Source organism: Haemaphysalis longicornis, unplaced genomic scaffold (assembly GCF_048455015.1).
Source record: "Haemaphysalis longicornis isolate Haplotype H1 unplaced genomic scaffold, Haemaphysalis longicornis Haplotype H1 scaffold_1, whole genome shotgun sequence".
Taxonomy (NCBI): Eukaryota; Metazoa; Arthropoda; class Arachnida; order Ixodida; family Ixodidae; genus Haemaphysalis; species Haemaphysalis longicornis.
In genome coordinates, this window is record NW_027526203.1 from 152,680,826 (window position 1) to 152,697,538 (window position 16,713).

Here is a 16,713-nt window from a genome sequence, read left to right on the forward strand (position 1 = left end):
TGCCAACGACATTCGCACAAGCTCGCGAGGCAAGAGTGACGGCGTGCTAAGTAAAAGCCTGGCTAGTTGTGTCATAGTTGATCATGCTTAACCCCCCCCCCCCCACCACCCCTCGAAGACGCAAAAGAGAAGGTATCAAGTTGGAAGTGCATGTAGCCACTTGCAGGATAAACCTAAACATGCAAAATGCACTGAAGTGTTCACTGTTTACATAAATATTTAAAGCACACTGAAGTCGTTTAAGAGGCTGAAAAATAAAAATCCAACAGCACCCTTTCCTCCCTCAGTGTCCTCACCCTGATTCCCTAAGGCTAACTGGCTGCTGCTTCGTCAAGATAAACTGGAAAAGAGGTAGGCAGCGGTCTAGTATGACGGCAACCGAATATAAGCCGATCTCAAGACGCTACTTTCCAAGATTAGGCGCTTTCTGCGCCTCCGTACCTACCGAAATATTTCTCGTTATGTATAACTAGCGGTAGTACCCGCGATGACCGAGTGGGCCACCATACTAATGACACTAGTGGGCATAACACCTGTTCAGTTATTTCGTGTCATAATTAGGTAGTTCGCCGTGAACTTAGGAACTCCCGCGTGCTGTAAATACATGGGCTCCTACCTGAGCCATGTGGCAATGGGAAAAGGCTGGAACTCGTGTTTTATCGGAACTCTCCCTAAACGAATTGTACCAACATGGTGCGTTCAAACCACTAGTACCCCATGGCAACTGTTTTCTCAGTAGGTTTGAAGGGTACTTATGAGTCAAAGTTTTATGATAAATACCATGGGCTGATACGGGGAGGCCCGTGGTTTCAGAAACTCCCAACAGATGGCGAGAGCTATGTGAACACGGGAAAATGAACTGAATTCCACGTCCAGAGAGGTATAGGTTAAAAAATCCTGCCCGCGTCTTTATACGCGTGTTACTATAAAATTCTCAAATTGGTTTTTGGACAACTCTATGGGCAGCATTTGCAAACAAAAACGAACTGGTTATACCAATGCAATGTTTAGTTATGCAGCAATTTGTTAAAACAGGAATTTTCTGAAAATAATGATTGTCCCTATTAGGTGGGTGTTATGAAAAAAATGTTCTAAAACAGTGTTTAGATAATTGCATATGTAGCCTGTATCAACGAAACCAATTCAATATCTGAACTGCCCCGCGATAAAAAAATAAATGAACGAAAAACTATTTCAGCGCTCTTCACTCTCTCCCGGGTGTAATTTTGATATTTTTCAGCAATATTCGGTTCCTTGTGTGCTTGTATTAGTAACATTTATTCGCAAAAAGCAATTGGATAAATGAATCAGTCAAGTATGTATTCGGGAATCTTTCAGAACACCCGTTTTGTTCCGAAATGCAGAATCGGCGCAATAGGGCTGGTTAGGGGAAAACCGCCAAACTACTTTCTAGATATCGTAAGGGCTACACATATCAGCAAAAGCACGTGGACCTGTGAATGGCTGAGCGAGAAAATGACAAATTTACGAAAGCACAATTTGCCCTTTTTTCTTGCTTAGGAGTATAATTTTGGAAAATCCAACCTTAGTGAGCCCCTACGTCGTGACACGAATATACTCCCTAACTGTCAAGTGTCCAGGTGTAGCAGTTTTGGCTGGGCGTTGATGAATCAGTCAGTCAGTCAATCCGGCGCTTCTATTTATAGGTATAGATCACACGTGTCTAACTTTTTATAGAACAGTATGGAATTATTTTTGACCGCGCTACGTTCGGCTGCACAGGACGTTAATACACGTTCAGACGCGAAAGCTTCACGACGCACTGCTACCACGGCATTTCACATCGATTGCATACACAGTGTTAGCATCTCTTACGTCAGAAATCATAAAGCATTTTAACTAATTTCGGTACGTCTTGAACGCAGCAAAGCGTTCCAGGTCTCTTTACTGCAGAAATAAATGTAATATGTTCTTTTTTAAATCTATTTTAGAGAAGGAATGTTTATGTAGGGCTCTCGTATGCAGTGTCAAGTCAGCGAGTTCAACAGTAATTTTTTACTGACTGATTGGGCTGAGACCCGTAAAGAATGCACGTATCAGAGAGTAAAACAATTTAAAAAAGCGCCTGTCACTTTTGGAACGTGCGCCGGTCTAATCCCGCGAAACATGCACTCTAAAGCGTCATTTCTGCCATGCCCTACGGGAAATAAAACGTTTCTTGTATAAATATTTTACCGGACCTGAATTAGCATTGTAGCACGCACCAGGTATATTTAGTCAGCGAATTAAACTCAATTAAAAACGGCGACACAAGCTTCATTCATTCATCCTGTTCATTTGGCATAAGCGAATATCAACGAATTAAACTCGATGCAAAACGAGACGCCTGCTTCATTCATTCATCCTATTCATATGACATAAGAGAATATGAACGAGTTAAACTCGATGCAAAACGGTGAAGCATGCTTCATTAATTCATCCTATTCATGTGATATAAGAGAATATCAACAATTAAACACGATGGAAAACGGTGATGCAATCTTCATTCATTCATCCTATTCTTATGGCATAAGAGAATATCAATGAATTAAACTCGATGCAAAACGGTGATTGAATTTTCATACATTCATCCTATTCATACGACAAAAGCGAATATCAACGAATTAAACTTGATACAAAAGGTGACGCAAGCTTGATTCATTCATCCTATTCATATGACATAAGAGAATATCAACGACTTAAACTCGATGCAAAATGGTGATGCAATCTTCATACATTCATCCTATCCCTTTTATTCACCGTGTCTCCATATGGAGACTCGACTTTCTTCGTCGTTTTCCTCGTAAAAACTAAAAGAGTTCATTCTGCAGAGCGGTGCGGCTGATGTTCGAAACGTACGGAAGTGAAAGGTAGAACCATGTGATGCGGAAAGGCGGAACCGCACTCATGCACACCGTTTTAAAATGGACGCCACCAAGTTTTGTGGGAGCTCCGGTTTGTTGCCGTCCTAAGTTCTCTTTCACTGTGGCGTACATCATTTATAAAGGCTAAAAACACCTCCTTCATTTGGAGAAATTATTATTTCACCTCCGTGTTCGTAAACTCCCTCAAGATATATATTATTTTTATAGGGGAAATCAGGATTGAGTAATGGTGTCTCCGTATGAGGACACGACGCCATTCGCGTAATAAGTATTCTAGAGAGACTGAACCTTTTTTTCTTAGCTCTGGACACTTGACACTGCTAAACCTCCAAGTATGGAATTTTTCTGCAGTGAATATAATAATTCGTGACTGAAAGGGCTATTCATATGACAGGCGAATATCCACGAATTAAACTGGATGCAAAACGGTGACGCAAGCTTCATTCATTCATCCTATTCATATGACATAAGAGAATACCAACGAATTAAACTCTATGCAAATCGGTGATGCAATCTTCATACATTCATCCTATTAAAATGACATGAGCGAATATCAACGAATTAAACTTTATGCAAATTGGTGATGCAATCTTCATACATTCATCCTATTCATATAACATAAGCGAATATCAACGAATTAAACTCGATGCAAAACGGTGACGCAAGCTTCATTCATTCATCCTATTCATATGACATAAGAGAATCATCCTTTAAACACGAACGCGTTCTCACAGCTCCTTCCGTGCACCGGTAAAAACCGACATTTTGTTGGTTTTTCATTGTTTTCACAGCACCCTCTGTCACGCACCCTACCTCATTCCATCGAATCGCACATCTCGCAGTATCATAATACCCACCCACACTCAGGCACTACAGTTGAACCTCGTTATCACGAACACTGATATAGCAAATTATCAGCTATAGCGAACTACATACGGACTTTGGTTGAGCACGCTTTATTTCATTGACACTTATTCTGTTTATAACGAAACCGAAACCGCTACAGCAGCGCGCGATATCGGCTATAACGAAGCAATATTTGAAGAAGGCTGATGAGCTACTAGAAAAACTCCCGACGTTCAAAATTGCGGAAGTAGAAAAGGCCCTTTCGTGCGTGTACAATGTGGAAAACTTCACCCCTCTCGGTGCTTTGCAAAGACACCTGACGAAGATCCCATCCTAACACAAATAAAAAAGAACGCCGGCTTGTTTTGCGAACACACTTTGTTGTGTTGTAATTTAACTTCCTCGTGTTCTGGTCCATTTAGTTTGAAATGCCACATGGAGCTACGGAATGAGTACCTCCTTTATAGAGGGCTCGAAGAATAGCATATAGTGTTTTTGTACCTAAGATTTTTGCGCTAGCCAGATTGCCTACTTCTTGAAACCCATTTTTATCCATACTGTTACAACGAATATCATATATAACGAACTATTTTGCGGTCCCAATACTACATCGTTATAACGAGATTTGACTGTACTACGTTTGGTGTTGCATTTTTAAGTGCGGAGCACGTTAAGGGCCCGATTTTTCGTCTTAGCTCACCGGGTTCGCGTTATCTAGCCATCCTAGTAACGCTTAACGGACCCAAACAGGGGCTTCAAAAGCATTACAGGTTCCCATGGTCAGGATCGAACGTGGGTCCCTCGAGTTACGAAGCCGATGTCGAACACATTGGGCAACACAGGCACACGTTCATTGGTTGCGAATTGTTTGGGGTGATCTTTGCGCTGCACCCTTGCCGCGGAGGCTGCCGTTGTGAGGCCGCCACAAAGTACGCAGTAACAAAAAATAAGAAAAATCATAAATTAATGCATTTATTACCCCAAATTAACAAAAACTCAAAAAAGTGTCTTTTTATAGGCGTTTTAGGGGCTACCGGGTCACCTCATGCCTACTTGCGGTTTCAATGCCAGGGTAGTACTGAAATACTCAAGAGAGCGCGCCACCGCCACTCTAGCGAATCACTGCGATACACTTGTCAGCATGCACGTTCAGTGGAACTGCTTTAATTTTTTTCCTGGAACAGCGTGCGCTGGAATGGCCTACCTGATGAGAGTGCCGCCATAATATGACCATGAACCTTTCCAGATGTCGTCAAAGCAGAGGTTTTGGTTTGAGGAGCTGTGCTTTGTAACACTTCTTTGTTAGTCCCCACACAGAGGTAGTTGGGTTAATGAAATGCAGTGGAGTGAATCACGTGCTTTCTGTTACAGTCCTCACGAAATTTTATAAAATTTAATCTTTGGAAACAGGCGCCATGTGTCCTTAGACCTGGGGCGGTATTCTTGTAACTCTCCCTTTTGAAAACGTCTCTTTTGAGTCCCTTTCATCGTGACGTACTTCCGGTTAAGCAATGGGCGTTGACAGTGGGTTTGTTGCGCTTGCGGTACGGCACTACCGGTTGTTTACTTTTAGCCAATCAGGGCTCGCCAAAAGGGACACTTCTGATAGGTACGCAAAAGGGACAAAACTCGAGAATACCGCCCCTGGTCGCATCCTCAAGGGCAAACCAGCTCGGGAATATATTTAGAAGTGAACAAACGCCGCGGCACCAGCCACATGGCGCGACTGGGCCCGCTTGAAACACGCACGAGGCCTACAGACATGCCTACAGCTTACCAGTAAAAACCGTTGGAGCCTAAATGGCATCATGCGATACGACACAACAGCCGCTGCAGGATTGGGTGTGTTGTATGCGCTATGCATGAGGCTTTGCGCAAAAAGCCGTGTGTAGCTTTTGCGGTATTCAAGTAGTTGGCTGACAATATACGTTTTCTCAGACGGCTTCTGAAACGGTTAAAAGTAACGATCGTACTGTATACAGGCTCTGTGTCTGCAAGTCAAGGGAGAAGGGTACGTAACATTTTCCATGGAGAGCCATTTGTTGGCCAAATGAAGTATCCGTCGAATGAGATTTTAGGATATACTTGCCTCAAGAAGAAGAATGTGTCCACTGTCAGGATGCAGGAGGACGCAAAAACGGAGTCGTACTGGTCGACGTACTGGGTTAGAAACAGCGAGCCACCTGAGGGAGAGTGTGCAAAAGTTTTGTGGCAGGAGGCGCACACAGCAGGAGGAGGAACCCAATGTTGCTGCAGAAATGATGCAAGCAAACAAAACTTGAACAAGCAAGAAGCAAGAAGAACAAACAAGCAATAAGCGCGCCCACAGATTTCCCTTTTCCTGTAGTCGTGAGATTGCCAATTAAATTCACTATTCTTTTAGACAACGTAACTGTTACATGTCGTCGACTTGCTCCTTTAGCCGGCGCTTTTTGCTCGCAAAACATAGGAATCCTCTTAAGAGTCGAGCTTTGTGGCTTAATGTTCCTTGATGGGGGAGGCGCATACAGTTTGAAGCAGCGCCACGCAGAATTTCAAATTGCCCAAGTTGCACTCCGTCACTCGTTCCAAGTTCGCTGGGTTGTCCTCATACCCGTGGCCATTTTCTAGCGTGTCTAACTACGCCAGGCGTAGTCCAGACGGGTAGGTGAGAAGTTGGTTGCATCGCAATTCTAAGGTGGCCTTTATTTCCTCTTGGACAATCAAAGTCAACGTTCCACGGACTTATGGACATAGCAAGGTTGTATGTGAGTCTGGCGGCAGTAAATCACCCGCAGTGTCCGAGTGGGCACGTCCAGGGCCAGTTTGCCTATCTTGGTGGGCGGAGTTACGCGCATCCTTCGCCAGTGTCCCACCTATATTTGTGGGCAGTATTGCGATGGCATATTAGCAAAGACCTTGGCTTTCTCCACATGCGCTGCAACCGACTTCAGGATGCATATTTCGGGGCAGTCCTGGCAGCAGATATGTGTTGCCGTAGTTTTCTTGGAATCAGAAAGCACTCAATTTGTATTTTCACCGGGCGATATTTTTAACATAGCTGGATCTCGCTGAGGCACATTTATGCCCTGAGCACGACAGGGAAAAAGCAAGCCTACTTGCCATCCCCACTTCTTAGGTACGCCGACGAGAAAAACGCCTTCACTTTGAACCACTGTGCAATAAATATAAAGAAGTTTCAGGAAATGTTCCCATTTAGGAACTGACGGTTAGGTATCGGTAATCTTATTTCTATGTTACAGGCAAAAGGATTTCACTGGCCGAAAAACGCTACGCCTCGAAATACAAGGCATTAGGTGTGATCGTGTGCTCGTTGCCGGACCGAACGCGGTATTGTTTTTTCGAAGATTAAATATCAAAGAAAACGAATTATTGAAGTGAGAAAACTTCCAAGGAGATCGGCTTACCCTACGACAATCGTTTTTTGGCAGAATATTGCTGAGCTTGTTTACTGCTAAATCTGCTGCCCTCTGCACGTCTCTAGAACTGGTTCCACGGCTTCTTTGAGAGCTAAACTGTTCAAGTTGATTTTTATATAACCTAGAAAATAACTTTTGAACACAGGACTATGCAATGCGAAGGAGGCAAACAAAAAGCCCGCTTGCCAGAAATGCAGATTTCAGAAACACGGCTTACCGCTGGCGAAGGAGTACTCCCCCAAAGCATGGCCAAAGACCACGTAGAAAATGCTGATGGCGCGTATTCCGTGCATGAAGCGCAGGGTGTACGAGTCCGATGTCTTATCGGTGGGCGTGGATGTGAGAAGTTTTAGGTTGGCCGGCACCGAGAAACTCCGCAGGACCGTCACGGCAACTTTTTTGTGTCGTCAGGGAAGAAAAAAGCTTGATTTATTACAATAATTCTAAACAGCACTACTAAAGGCGACAAGGACAGACATCACTGTTCAGTAGCGCTGTTTTAATTGATTCGTATACCGTGGACCAAATACTCTCATTGCATTTACTCAGTTGAAATATGAATCGCAGCGTCTAAAAAGCAAGCCGCACACCACTGGGCCATTCCATGCCAAACGTCCCAGCCCTACAGTCGACCACCGCGGATTTCTTCAGCAAAAATTGTGGCTCACCCTTGCATGGCCCACAATGCTTCCTTAAAATATTTTTGTGCAAAAAAATATTTCTTTTTGTAGCCGACCTTTTATCTATAGAGTTTAAAACAAACTAAGGTCTGTCATGAAATTCATAAAAAATCACTTCTTTTTGTTAATCGCGTGAACTTTTTTTGTGAACATCATGTTGGGGCCTTGAACTGCCCTATGCGGCATTTTTAAAAACATTTTTGCGTTTTTTGCTATCGTAACGCAATTCAGAAAATACACGATGTTGCGAATTTTCACATTATTTTAGGAAATACAAGCACACTATCTCAGCCAATCAAGCACTTTTGTATGAATTTCGTTATTATGGACAATTCGTAAAAATATATGGACACAAATAAAAGAAAGAAATGTGCGACAAAATCTTTCTCCAATCGGGAAAATCTCCTTTCCGGCCCATATTCACCCTAAAATGGCGCATTGTTGTTATCGTAGTAAAAATATCAAATACAAGGTCCCTCTAGTACAAATCATCGCAGTTTCCGTCAGGAAGTTTAATTGGAACAGTTTTTGTTTTATCAGACCAAACAATTTTTGAATTTGTACAGCGACACTTCACCACGTGGTTCCACAGAGCCTCTTCTCTGCACAGCATACGCGTGACTTCATGAAAGATGCGCGAGCCAGCAGCGTCGCGCTGCAAAATTACCTTTCCCTGCAATTGTATTTCGTAGTGTCGATCCGGAAAAAAGGAATAGTTCGCGTGTTGCACGGAAAATTACAACGTGGAGCTAGCGGTGGTGCGCCCATTCTATGAATAGGTGTCGACTCAACGGTTGGCTGAACACCAGACGTGTATTTAAAGTACCAATAATGTATACGTGCGAGACGCGTTGGTACCAAAATTATACATTCATTGAGCTGGCAGTACAGTCGCACACCGGCCATCGTGTATTAAGGTTTAAAGAAATCCTTTACCCTTGCGGCTGTAGGCGGCATGCTGACAGTGTCAACTGCCGATTGTCGCTAGTGTCCCGCCTCTGCACTCTACAAGTCACATGACTCCTGCACTTTAACACACGCACACATACAAATGTGCCGCAGCATCCTGCCACATCGTAGTGAGGAATTTCAAGGAATATTGCCGTGAACCATACATTGGGTTTGTTTATTTGTGTTTTGCTTTTACCGCCCGGCTGCGCCGGTCTGTGTTATCTCTGCGCCAAAGGAAGCGCGTGTTCCATTCTTTCTTTCTCTGCCGCATGTGTTATCTGTTGTGATAGGGAGAGCATTCCGATCTAACGTGAACAGCCCAGAATAATCTTCTTGGATCTACTATGTTCTCGATGCGAATCGACGTTTCGAGAACCACGCGCGCCGAAAGATAAAAAGCCTGCAGTGCGGACGCCGGGGCATTCGATTCGAAGACACTCGCCTGTGCAAGTCACTTTCTTGACCGCTGCTTCGCCGCCTCTGTATTATTTTGAGTTGTTAGTGGAGCACAAGTTCGCTCCAATAAACGTGTTTCTCATTCAAGACAACTGCATCGTCCTTGTCTTCGTGACAATATTCTAAAGCAAAGATTTTCACCTCTCCCCCCCAAGCGTTCTTTCGCGACCGCTGGTGTCAACAGAAAACTCCCGCGAACCAATAAATAAATTTACCGGCAGCACCAGGAATCGAAACTGGAACTAATAGAGTAACAAAGGCAGAGCCCATTGTCCTACCAATTTAGGTACGAGCCCACACGGAGACCGCGAAGACGAGTGGTGCACTCACCAAGCACATCTACGGGTTTAACCCCTGGATTCTCGCTGAATACCAAGCGATAGCGATTAAATGAAGTTCACACCAACCCATGGCAGCTCACTTCTAGTATGCCAATGTTCTAAAGCCTGTGGCTTCCAGTGTTCACGTAAAAAATCTCAGCTTCTTGTCGTCAGCCTTCACGCCAAACGACACCTCAAGGAACACATTCAAATATTCCTCGATGGCCATACAATCACTCCAAGCCCCAGGATCAAGATCCTGAGCCTACATCTTCAGACTAACACGAAGAATGACGTATCCTTGCAGCCCCTCAAACACAGCATCAATAAAATCATACACATGATCTGGCGAGTTGCAACCAAGAAGCGAGGCCTCAAGAAATCCCATACCGTTCGATTAGTTCAAGGTTTTGTCCTCTCAAGAATCCCTTACGTCAACCCCCTGTCTTCTTCTCGGCAAGGATGACATAAATATGCTTTATATAATGACTAGAAAGGCGGTTGAGCAAGCCATTGGTCTTCCCATGAGTGCATTCACAGAGAGGCTGGTTAGCACGGGCAAGAGATGAAGGCTGGGAAGGCTGGGGAAGGGTGGTTAACACGGGGAAGGCTGGTCAACACGGTGGAAGAGCTGATAGAGGGTCATCTTTCTATCCAGAAGCTCCGAATGAGGAAAACTACGGCGGGTCGCCGCATCCTTCGTCAGATTGGCTGGGGAGCACAGAATGTCACTCCGCTTGATGTACTCCTGGACCTTTGGCGACAAGAATTAAATATGCTCCAGTTGCTTAGAAACATGAACCCCTCACAAGACGAGGGTCGCCGACAAGCACGGGCTCAAGCGCTCAACACCACCCTCGGTGGGTATCATGCAGTTATTTAAACAGACACCTCCCAACATCGAGGGCAGCAGTACACCATCATCGTGACTAACTCCAGAACGAATCTCCTTGCTTGTGCCTCACTCAAGACCGAAGACATGACGCAGCAGAAGAGGCAGCCATCGCCTTGGCTCTCACTCAACCAGGGGTTCGATGGGTAGTCACCCATTCGCAACAAGCCTACCGGAATTACCAGTCGGGTATGGTGTCCCTACCTGCACTTCGTGTGCTAAAAAACCACTCCCCAAATGGTTCTATTCAGATCATCTGGACACCCTCTCACGCCTCCATGGAGGGCAACGAATACGTCCACCAAGCCTGCACTTTTGCCCCCCGTGCTATGAAGCTGCACGAGGACAGTCACTCGCATGTCTCGTTCAGGGACATAACTCAGCTTTATAGCCTTCTGAGACAGAGCCTACCTTCGCGTTACCCTGACTTTTCCATAAAACAATAAACTAACCTACGGGTCATACAATCCTGTTCATTCCCACACCCGACGCGTCTTCCCTTAATGCACCCGAATCGCTACGACGCTGAATGTAAATTTTGCTCATAAGCAGAAACACTGCCACATAATCGGGGTGTGCAACCTTTACCCTGAGAACCTCCTCTTTGCGTCAACTACCGAACAAGAGAAATGCGAGATGCTGCTGTATAGCCCCTCTCTGCCTACCCAGCTTCAGCTGGTAGACAGAGAGGGGCAAATATGGGCTGCTGTGAAGAAGGAGCCACTTCCCTGGGGCGCACTCTCGGCCGTTCAGAAATCTGAATAGAAGTATGTCCTCCCTCCTCTTCTCCTTTTCCTCCTCGTCCTCCTTCGTCTCTGCCACCGATCTCGTCGCCTGCGTCCGCGACGGCAGAGACGGAGAAGTGAGATCGTCTAACACCGGGTTTGAGCTTTATTTTATAAAAAAAAGCGTTTCCACTCATGTGCTACACCAGTACAACTCAACCAACCACCGTTCATGTAGCATGCATTAATTTAGCCTTACCAAATATCTGCTTGAAGTAATAGAGGGTGTGGTTAAGTGCATTTCACTTCTCTCTAGTTTCACTATTTGTAGAGTGACGTGAGTGAACGTAAGTGACGTCGCATAGGTAATCGTTGTGGGTGCCGTTTACAGCTTTGCTTTCGAACCACATTCGCATGGTTCATCGGCGCTAATTTTTTTCTGAGCTCGGAAAGCCAACGTCTACTACACCGACCGTATTTGCTGATGTACAGTGGACGCCCGGTAAAAGGAACCTTATGGGAACATGACGGTACATTCCACTTATAAAAACCTCGCTCACAGAGAGGCTACATTTAGCATTGCTCGATGCAAAACTTTCCTTATAAGAGCGATACACTAAGGGCTCAAATTGTAGTGCATTTCCAATAGTAGGCAGCGGGTTCATTTTTTGGAAGCCCGACTATAATGTCTTCTAGTCTCAACGACCCACATAGTCATTCTGTCTGTGATGCACAAGTCGATGATTATCTCCACCTTCGTTTCTTCTTCCGTTTATCTAGATTCTAATTTATAAGCCCCAGCAATATTTCGACAGAAGGCGGTGAGCTTGAGTTCATCAAAAGGTGAAAGTGCATTGAGCAGCCTTTTCAAAATCCTGCAATTTTATTGCAAATCTACATTCACCGATTAACCAAGTGAACTGTACATCCAGAATAAAGGAAAGTGTGTGCGTTCAAAGGTTGCTTCAATGCTTGGTTTATTTAATCTGTAGCTGTGACTCTGCGCTGCAGCTAGTGCGCTTTGTTTTTTCTCCAATATTTGTCTTTTTACATTTATTTATGTCTTAGTGCTCACTGCTGGACACTACCGTAATCATCGTCACTAAAAACGCCCATCCGTTACCAAAGCACAACCTTTTTAGCAGATAAAAACAGAGGTAGCGGGTATGCAACCCGGGAATTTCACATGCAACAAGCCCAATCAAACGGCGGCTTTTTGATCCCGTAGTGGCTGCTGAGCATGGAGCCGATTCCCGTTCTATCGTCGCAGCGAAGCACAGACAGGGGGTGAAAGGTTTCTTGTCACTACTATCTATGCCACCCATTATGGCAAAAGGGGTACCATTGAATGCAGCCTCGGCATTTTAAAAAAAGAACCTGAGAAATAAAGCAACAAAGGTCGACTGAGCAGCTGGCTATATTCCCTGTGGACGCATTGGGCGTACTTCAATGAGCTGAATCCCTTCACATAAAACGAGGAGATCCTTGGCGCTCCTTTGTATTTGGGAACTTTTTGTGGTTCTCTATTATCACGAGACGACCACGGTGCGTGCTCCCTCGATGCGCCTTCTCTAGATTATTAGGTGTCAAATACCGCAGTATCGACAGTCTCAGCCAACACATCAGTGCACCATGTCCTGGAACTCATATTCAAAAACAGATTCGCGAACAAGAGAGATTGATTGCCCGCCCACTGGCCGCGCAACGCTGGCTTGACATGAAAAGGTGAAAATCTCTCGTCTAATTATCTCGAGCGCAGTCCCTTGGCATTTTGATCTCGTGTTGCTGCTATTTCAAATCGAAGAAAAAATTCGTTCACTGAACTGTGGTGAAGCTGTTGTACAATTTTCGACGTCTAGTGCTCCGGGGAAGCTTACTCACCATTTTGCTTGGCGCAGTCAGGAGCGTAGACATCCACGACAGTAGCAGTCGACATGAGCAAAAGTATGGCACCGAAGATGGCCCTGCGATGCATCCCAAGCACATGATTTCCCACTACCTAAGCATGCGCTCATGAGGCTGACTGTTGAGAAACCTAGCAAAACCAATGAATAAAACTGATATTTCGCTGTTCAGCATGCAGGCGGAAAGGATATGGAATCTGTAAGGATAGTTTGCTAAACTTCAGATGGTCTTGATGCAATTCGTTCTGAATAGAAACTGCTCAAGCATTTAAGGATGACAGAGTGGATGGCTCTGGAACGTGGTAAGTCAACGTGGTAAATTTCAAACTCCGCTCAGAGCAAGCTTTGACCTTCAATATTTGCAGCGCAACAGTTTATATTGCAATAAAGTGCTCCACAGTAATCACTAGTGTAGAAACTCTGAATGCCCGGAAACCCGAATCTAACATTCCCCAAATAGGCTAGAGCTGTCGTATGCCACGAAAACAGCCCTGAACGCTCGCACGATATTCATTCAATTCGTAAAATCAAAAGCTGCCGAGAGCCCGGTCTAATTGAACTGAGTTCTTATTGGCCGGGGTTTTTTGCCGCCCATGGCGGCTGTTTTTGTAATGGAAGGGGTGGGGGCAAAAAACGCAGATTTGGAGGGCGCTTATAACCATATAGTCAATGCAAAAGCATTATGGCGTGCTTCGCGAACATGACATCTTATTACTATAATTATCGTTCCTTTTCGTCTGAGTTTCTTCTGCTTGGCCAGAATGGCATGTGTGGACCATATGGTTGGATTTATGGTTGGATATTGAGAAGACACGTTTATATGCAGATGATTCAACGAATTCCTTTATGATATGCAGCTAGACACACGAATCTCCTGCTGTAATGTTGCGCATGCGCGCTCGTCTTGCATTCTAGAGGCGATGCCGGATTCGGCCATGCCCACACCCAAACCCACTTCCCATTCCTTTTACTGTATTTACTTTAAGGGAGCTTCATGGAGGTATCTCGCGTCAATCTCAGCAATCTTCCAATTGCTTTTTTGCTCGCACATTTTCAGCCGGAATGCTTTTTGTCAGCCCTACGTTGGCAAGTTGTGTGCATAGTCTTTTATTCATTTGTTGATTCATTCATCTTTAATTGTACCGGCCCACCAACAGCGCAGGCCTTTAGACAGTCCATGGTGCCCAAAGCAGAAATAAAGAACCAAAGTAACATTCAAAAGAAATGAAATGTGACTTTTAATACATGAGACATTAAAGCACTGCAAGAGCCGGTTTAAACGCATACTATATTTTGATAAATAACCGCATCAATAAACTTCTCATTATTATACAAATTACACAATATTTGCGCAGGAGAACAAACTGTGTTTACTAAAAACACAAGGAATTCTCAAAATGATTGGTAAGATGGACGCAATTGAATGGACGACGTCAGACTTTCTCAGTCAATCACATAATGCAACATTGAAACGGAAATACAAAATCTGCATACTTCCGTCTTTTAGGCAATGTAACTGAGTGCAGTTATTCGAACATGAATTCGTACTGGTAATATGCTCTTCGATCATAAGCAATTCTTACATAATGTATTTGTCCATGTTCAATCTCCGCAGCCTGGGTTGCAGTTAAGATGTTCCTTGCAACAGACCCAAAATGAAGTTTCGGAATAATTAGGATACAAGCAAACTTATAAAGCCCGATACGCAATGAAAAACCCCGCGCCATCTCCACTAACGCTAAACCTGTGGAGGTGCGAATCATGCAGTGTATAATTGTATTGTTGGCGCCTGGGTGTTTTTGGCTAACGGAGATAAAACCGTTGGGCGGTCGAGGTATACAGCTTTGCTATAAGTCTCTTGTCTGTGGAGCAGGAATCTCTCTAGCGCGAGGCGTAAACAAGTGTCCCTATGGTTTTTTTGTAAGGGTTACGTTCGAGAGCGAAGCATACATGAGTTTCCCGGTGTTTTAGTACCGTGACTACACAAGACCACGATTACGACGACAACAGGAGACGCCAACAGCCCTAGCCCTAAGGGACTTCACCGCTAAGAAATTAGTGCCCTTCCGCTCTGTGAAGAAGAATGTCTGCCAAGCTGGACGCAGTCAACGGAGTGCACGAAACAAAACACGCTTGTTTGTAATGTGCGAATGCGCATACTTCCTGGCCAACCAGCAGGATGTAACTTGGAGGAACCCGAGCTTTATTCTAGCGGACAAACATGGAGTTGTCTGTTTCCCTTTCTCGGCGTAGTCATCTTAGAGTTTGTGTAACACATCAACCCAATCCGCTCGACCGCTAAAGACACCGGATAGGTCGCATTGAGCCGTTTGTTGCCCAACTTTAAACCTCCCGCCACTACAACGGACACGTCCTCAGTAAGGGCATGAAACATGTAGTTGCGGCTGCAAGCCCGCCGCTCCCTCCGTTCGTAATCCGTGCACGCACAAACAGGCAACCAGTTACACGAGCGTGCTTAGAAGTGAAAGGCAACATTGAAAATGTCGCCCTGAAGGCCCTTTTATCTGAACAAGTAACAGTGGCTCACACCGGCGTTCCAAGCGGGCAAGATTCTGTTCATCCGGGAGGATTCGCGGCTACTCAAAGAGCTGAAACTTGAGGCAGCAATGGCGGTGGCCACGGCTTTCCGTTGTTTTCGCATCCATTCGCGTTTCTGTTCCGAGTGAGGCTTCTTCAGTTTCCGCTCTTCTTACTCGAAGAGAACGACATGCGCCAATCCCATAGCATGGCGCATGACGAACCTGGAACGCTTCGAGCTTTATTCTAGTGGTCAAAATATGGCTGTACGTTTCTGTCCCCTGTCGTAGGCATCTTACTGTCTATGTAACTCATGAAAGCCAGACCCGAAGAGCTCGATTATGGAGGACAGCTAGCAGGGCCATTGAGCCATGAGACTTCCATGTTTAAATCTCCCACCAGCACAACGGGGGTGCCATCTGCTTTAGTATATAGCCCAGCTGTGCGTGCATGCCATCCACCTTCCACCGCAATCCATACACGCATAAACCAGCCACTGGTGATGGTGCGTTCTTAGGCGTAAACTACACGGACAAGGATGTCGCGCGGAAAGCCTTTCAAGCTGAATAATAATTATGGGCTCGCGCTGGCGTTTCCAACCGGGAAAGTTGCTCCACCATAGAAACAAGGAGACGCCGAGATTCAGGCTTGCCCAAGCCTTTAACTATATTCCCATAGGATATTCTCTCCCCTAGCTTTGTGTTTCATTTTTTTTTCATTTCATTTCAAGTCTGCATTTATTTCATGTTTTTTGGTACACAAGGAGGCGGGAGAAAAAGCCACCCAATGGTAGCTTGACGAGGCCCCTGCCTCCTGTAACATAGACCACATTGAGCACAGTACATACAACAGCATTTCGTCGTCAACCATAGACAAAAGAATATGTTGTGAATTTTCAACATTGTATAAATACATAGTTACGCACAGATACATCAAGTACATACATACGCAAAGGTAAAATCAACTTGGCATGCATGCTAAAATTCCCATGTATCCCGATGAATACAAATCAGAGTGTAACAAGTGTATACACCTGCATACAAATGCAAGACAGACAAATATAATTCTTCATACTTTTACATCAGCATCAATCTTCC

General features: G+C 44.8%; 1 protein-coding gene across 1 annotated transcript in view; it reads right to left on the reverse strand.

The window, feature by feature from the left end:
* The window catches only part of LOC144138015 (nose resistant to fluoxetine protein 6-like), a 141,538-nt gene that overhangs the window by 73,015 nt on the left and 51,810 nt on the right, over positions 1–16,713 (reverse strand). Inside the window, exons 5-7 of the mRNA XM_077670055.1 lie at positions 13,056–13,138; positions 7,368–7,544; positions 5,821–5,914 (exon numbers count right to left, since the gene is read on the reverse strand). Coding sequence (XP_077526181.1) covers positions 5,821–5,914; positions 7,368–7,544; positions 13,056–13,138 — 354 coding nt within the window. The remainder of the gene's footprint in view (positions 1–5,820; positions 5,915–7,367; positions 7,545–13,055; positions 13,139–16,713) is intronic.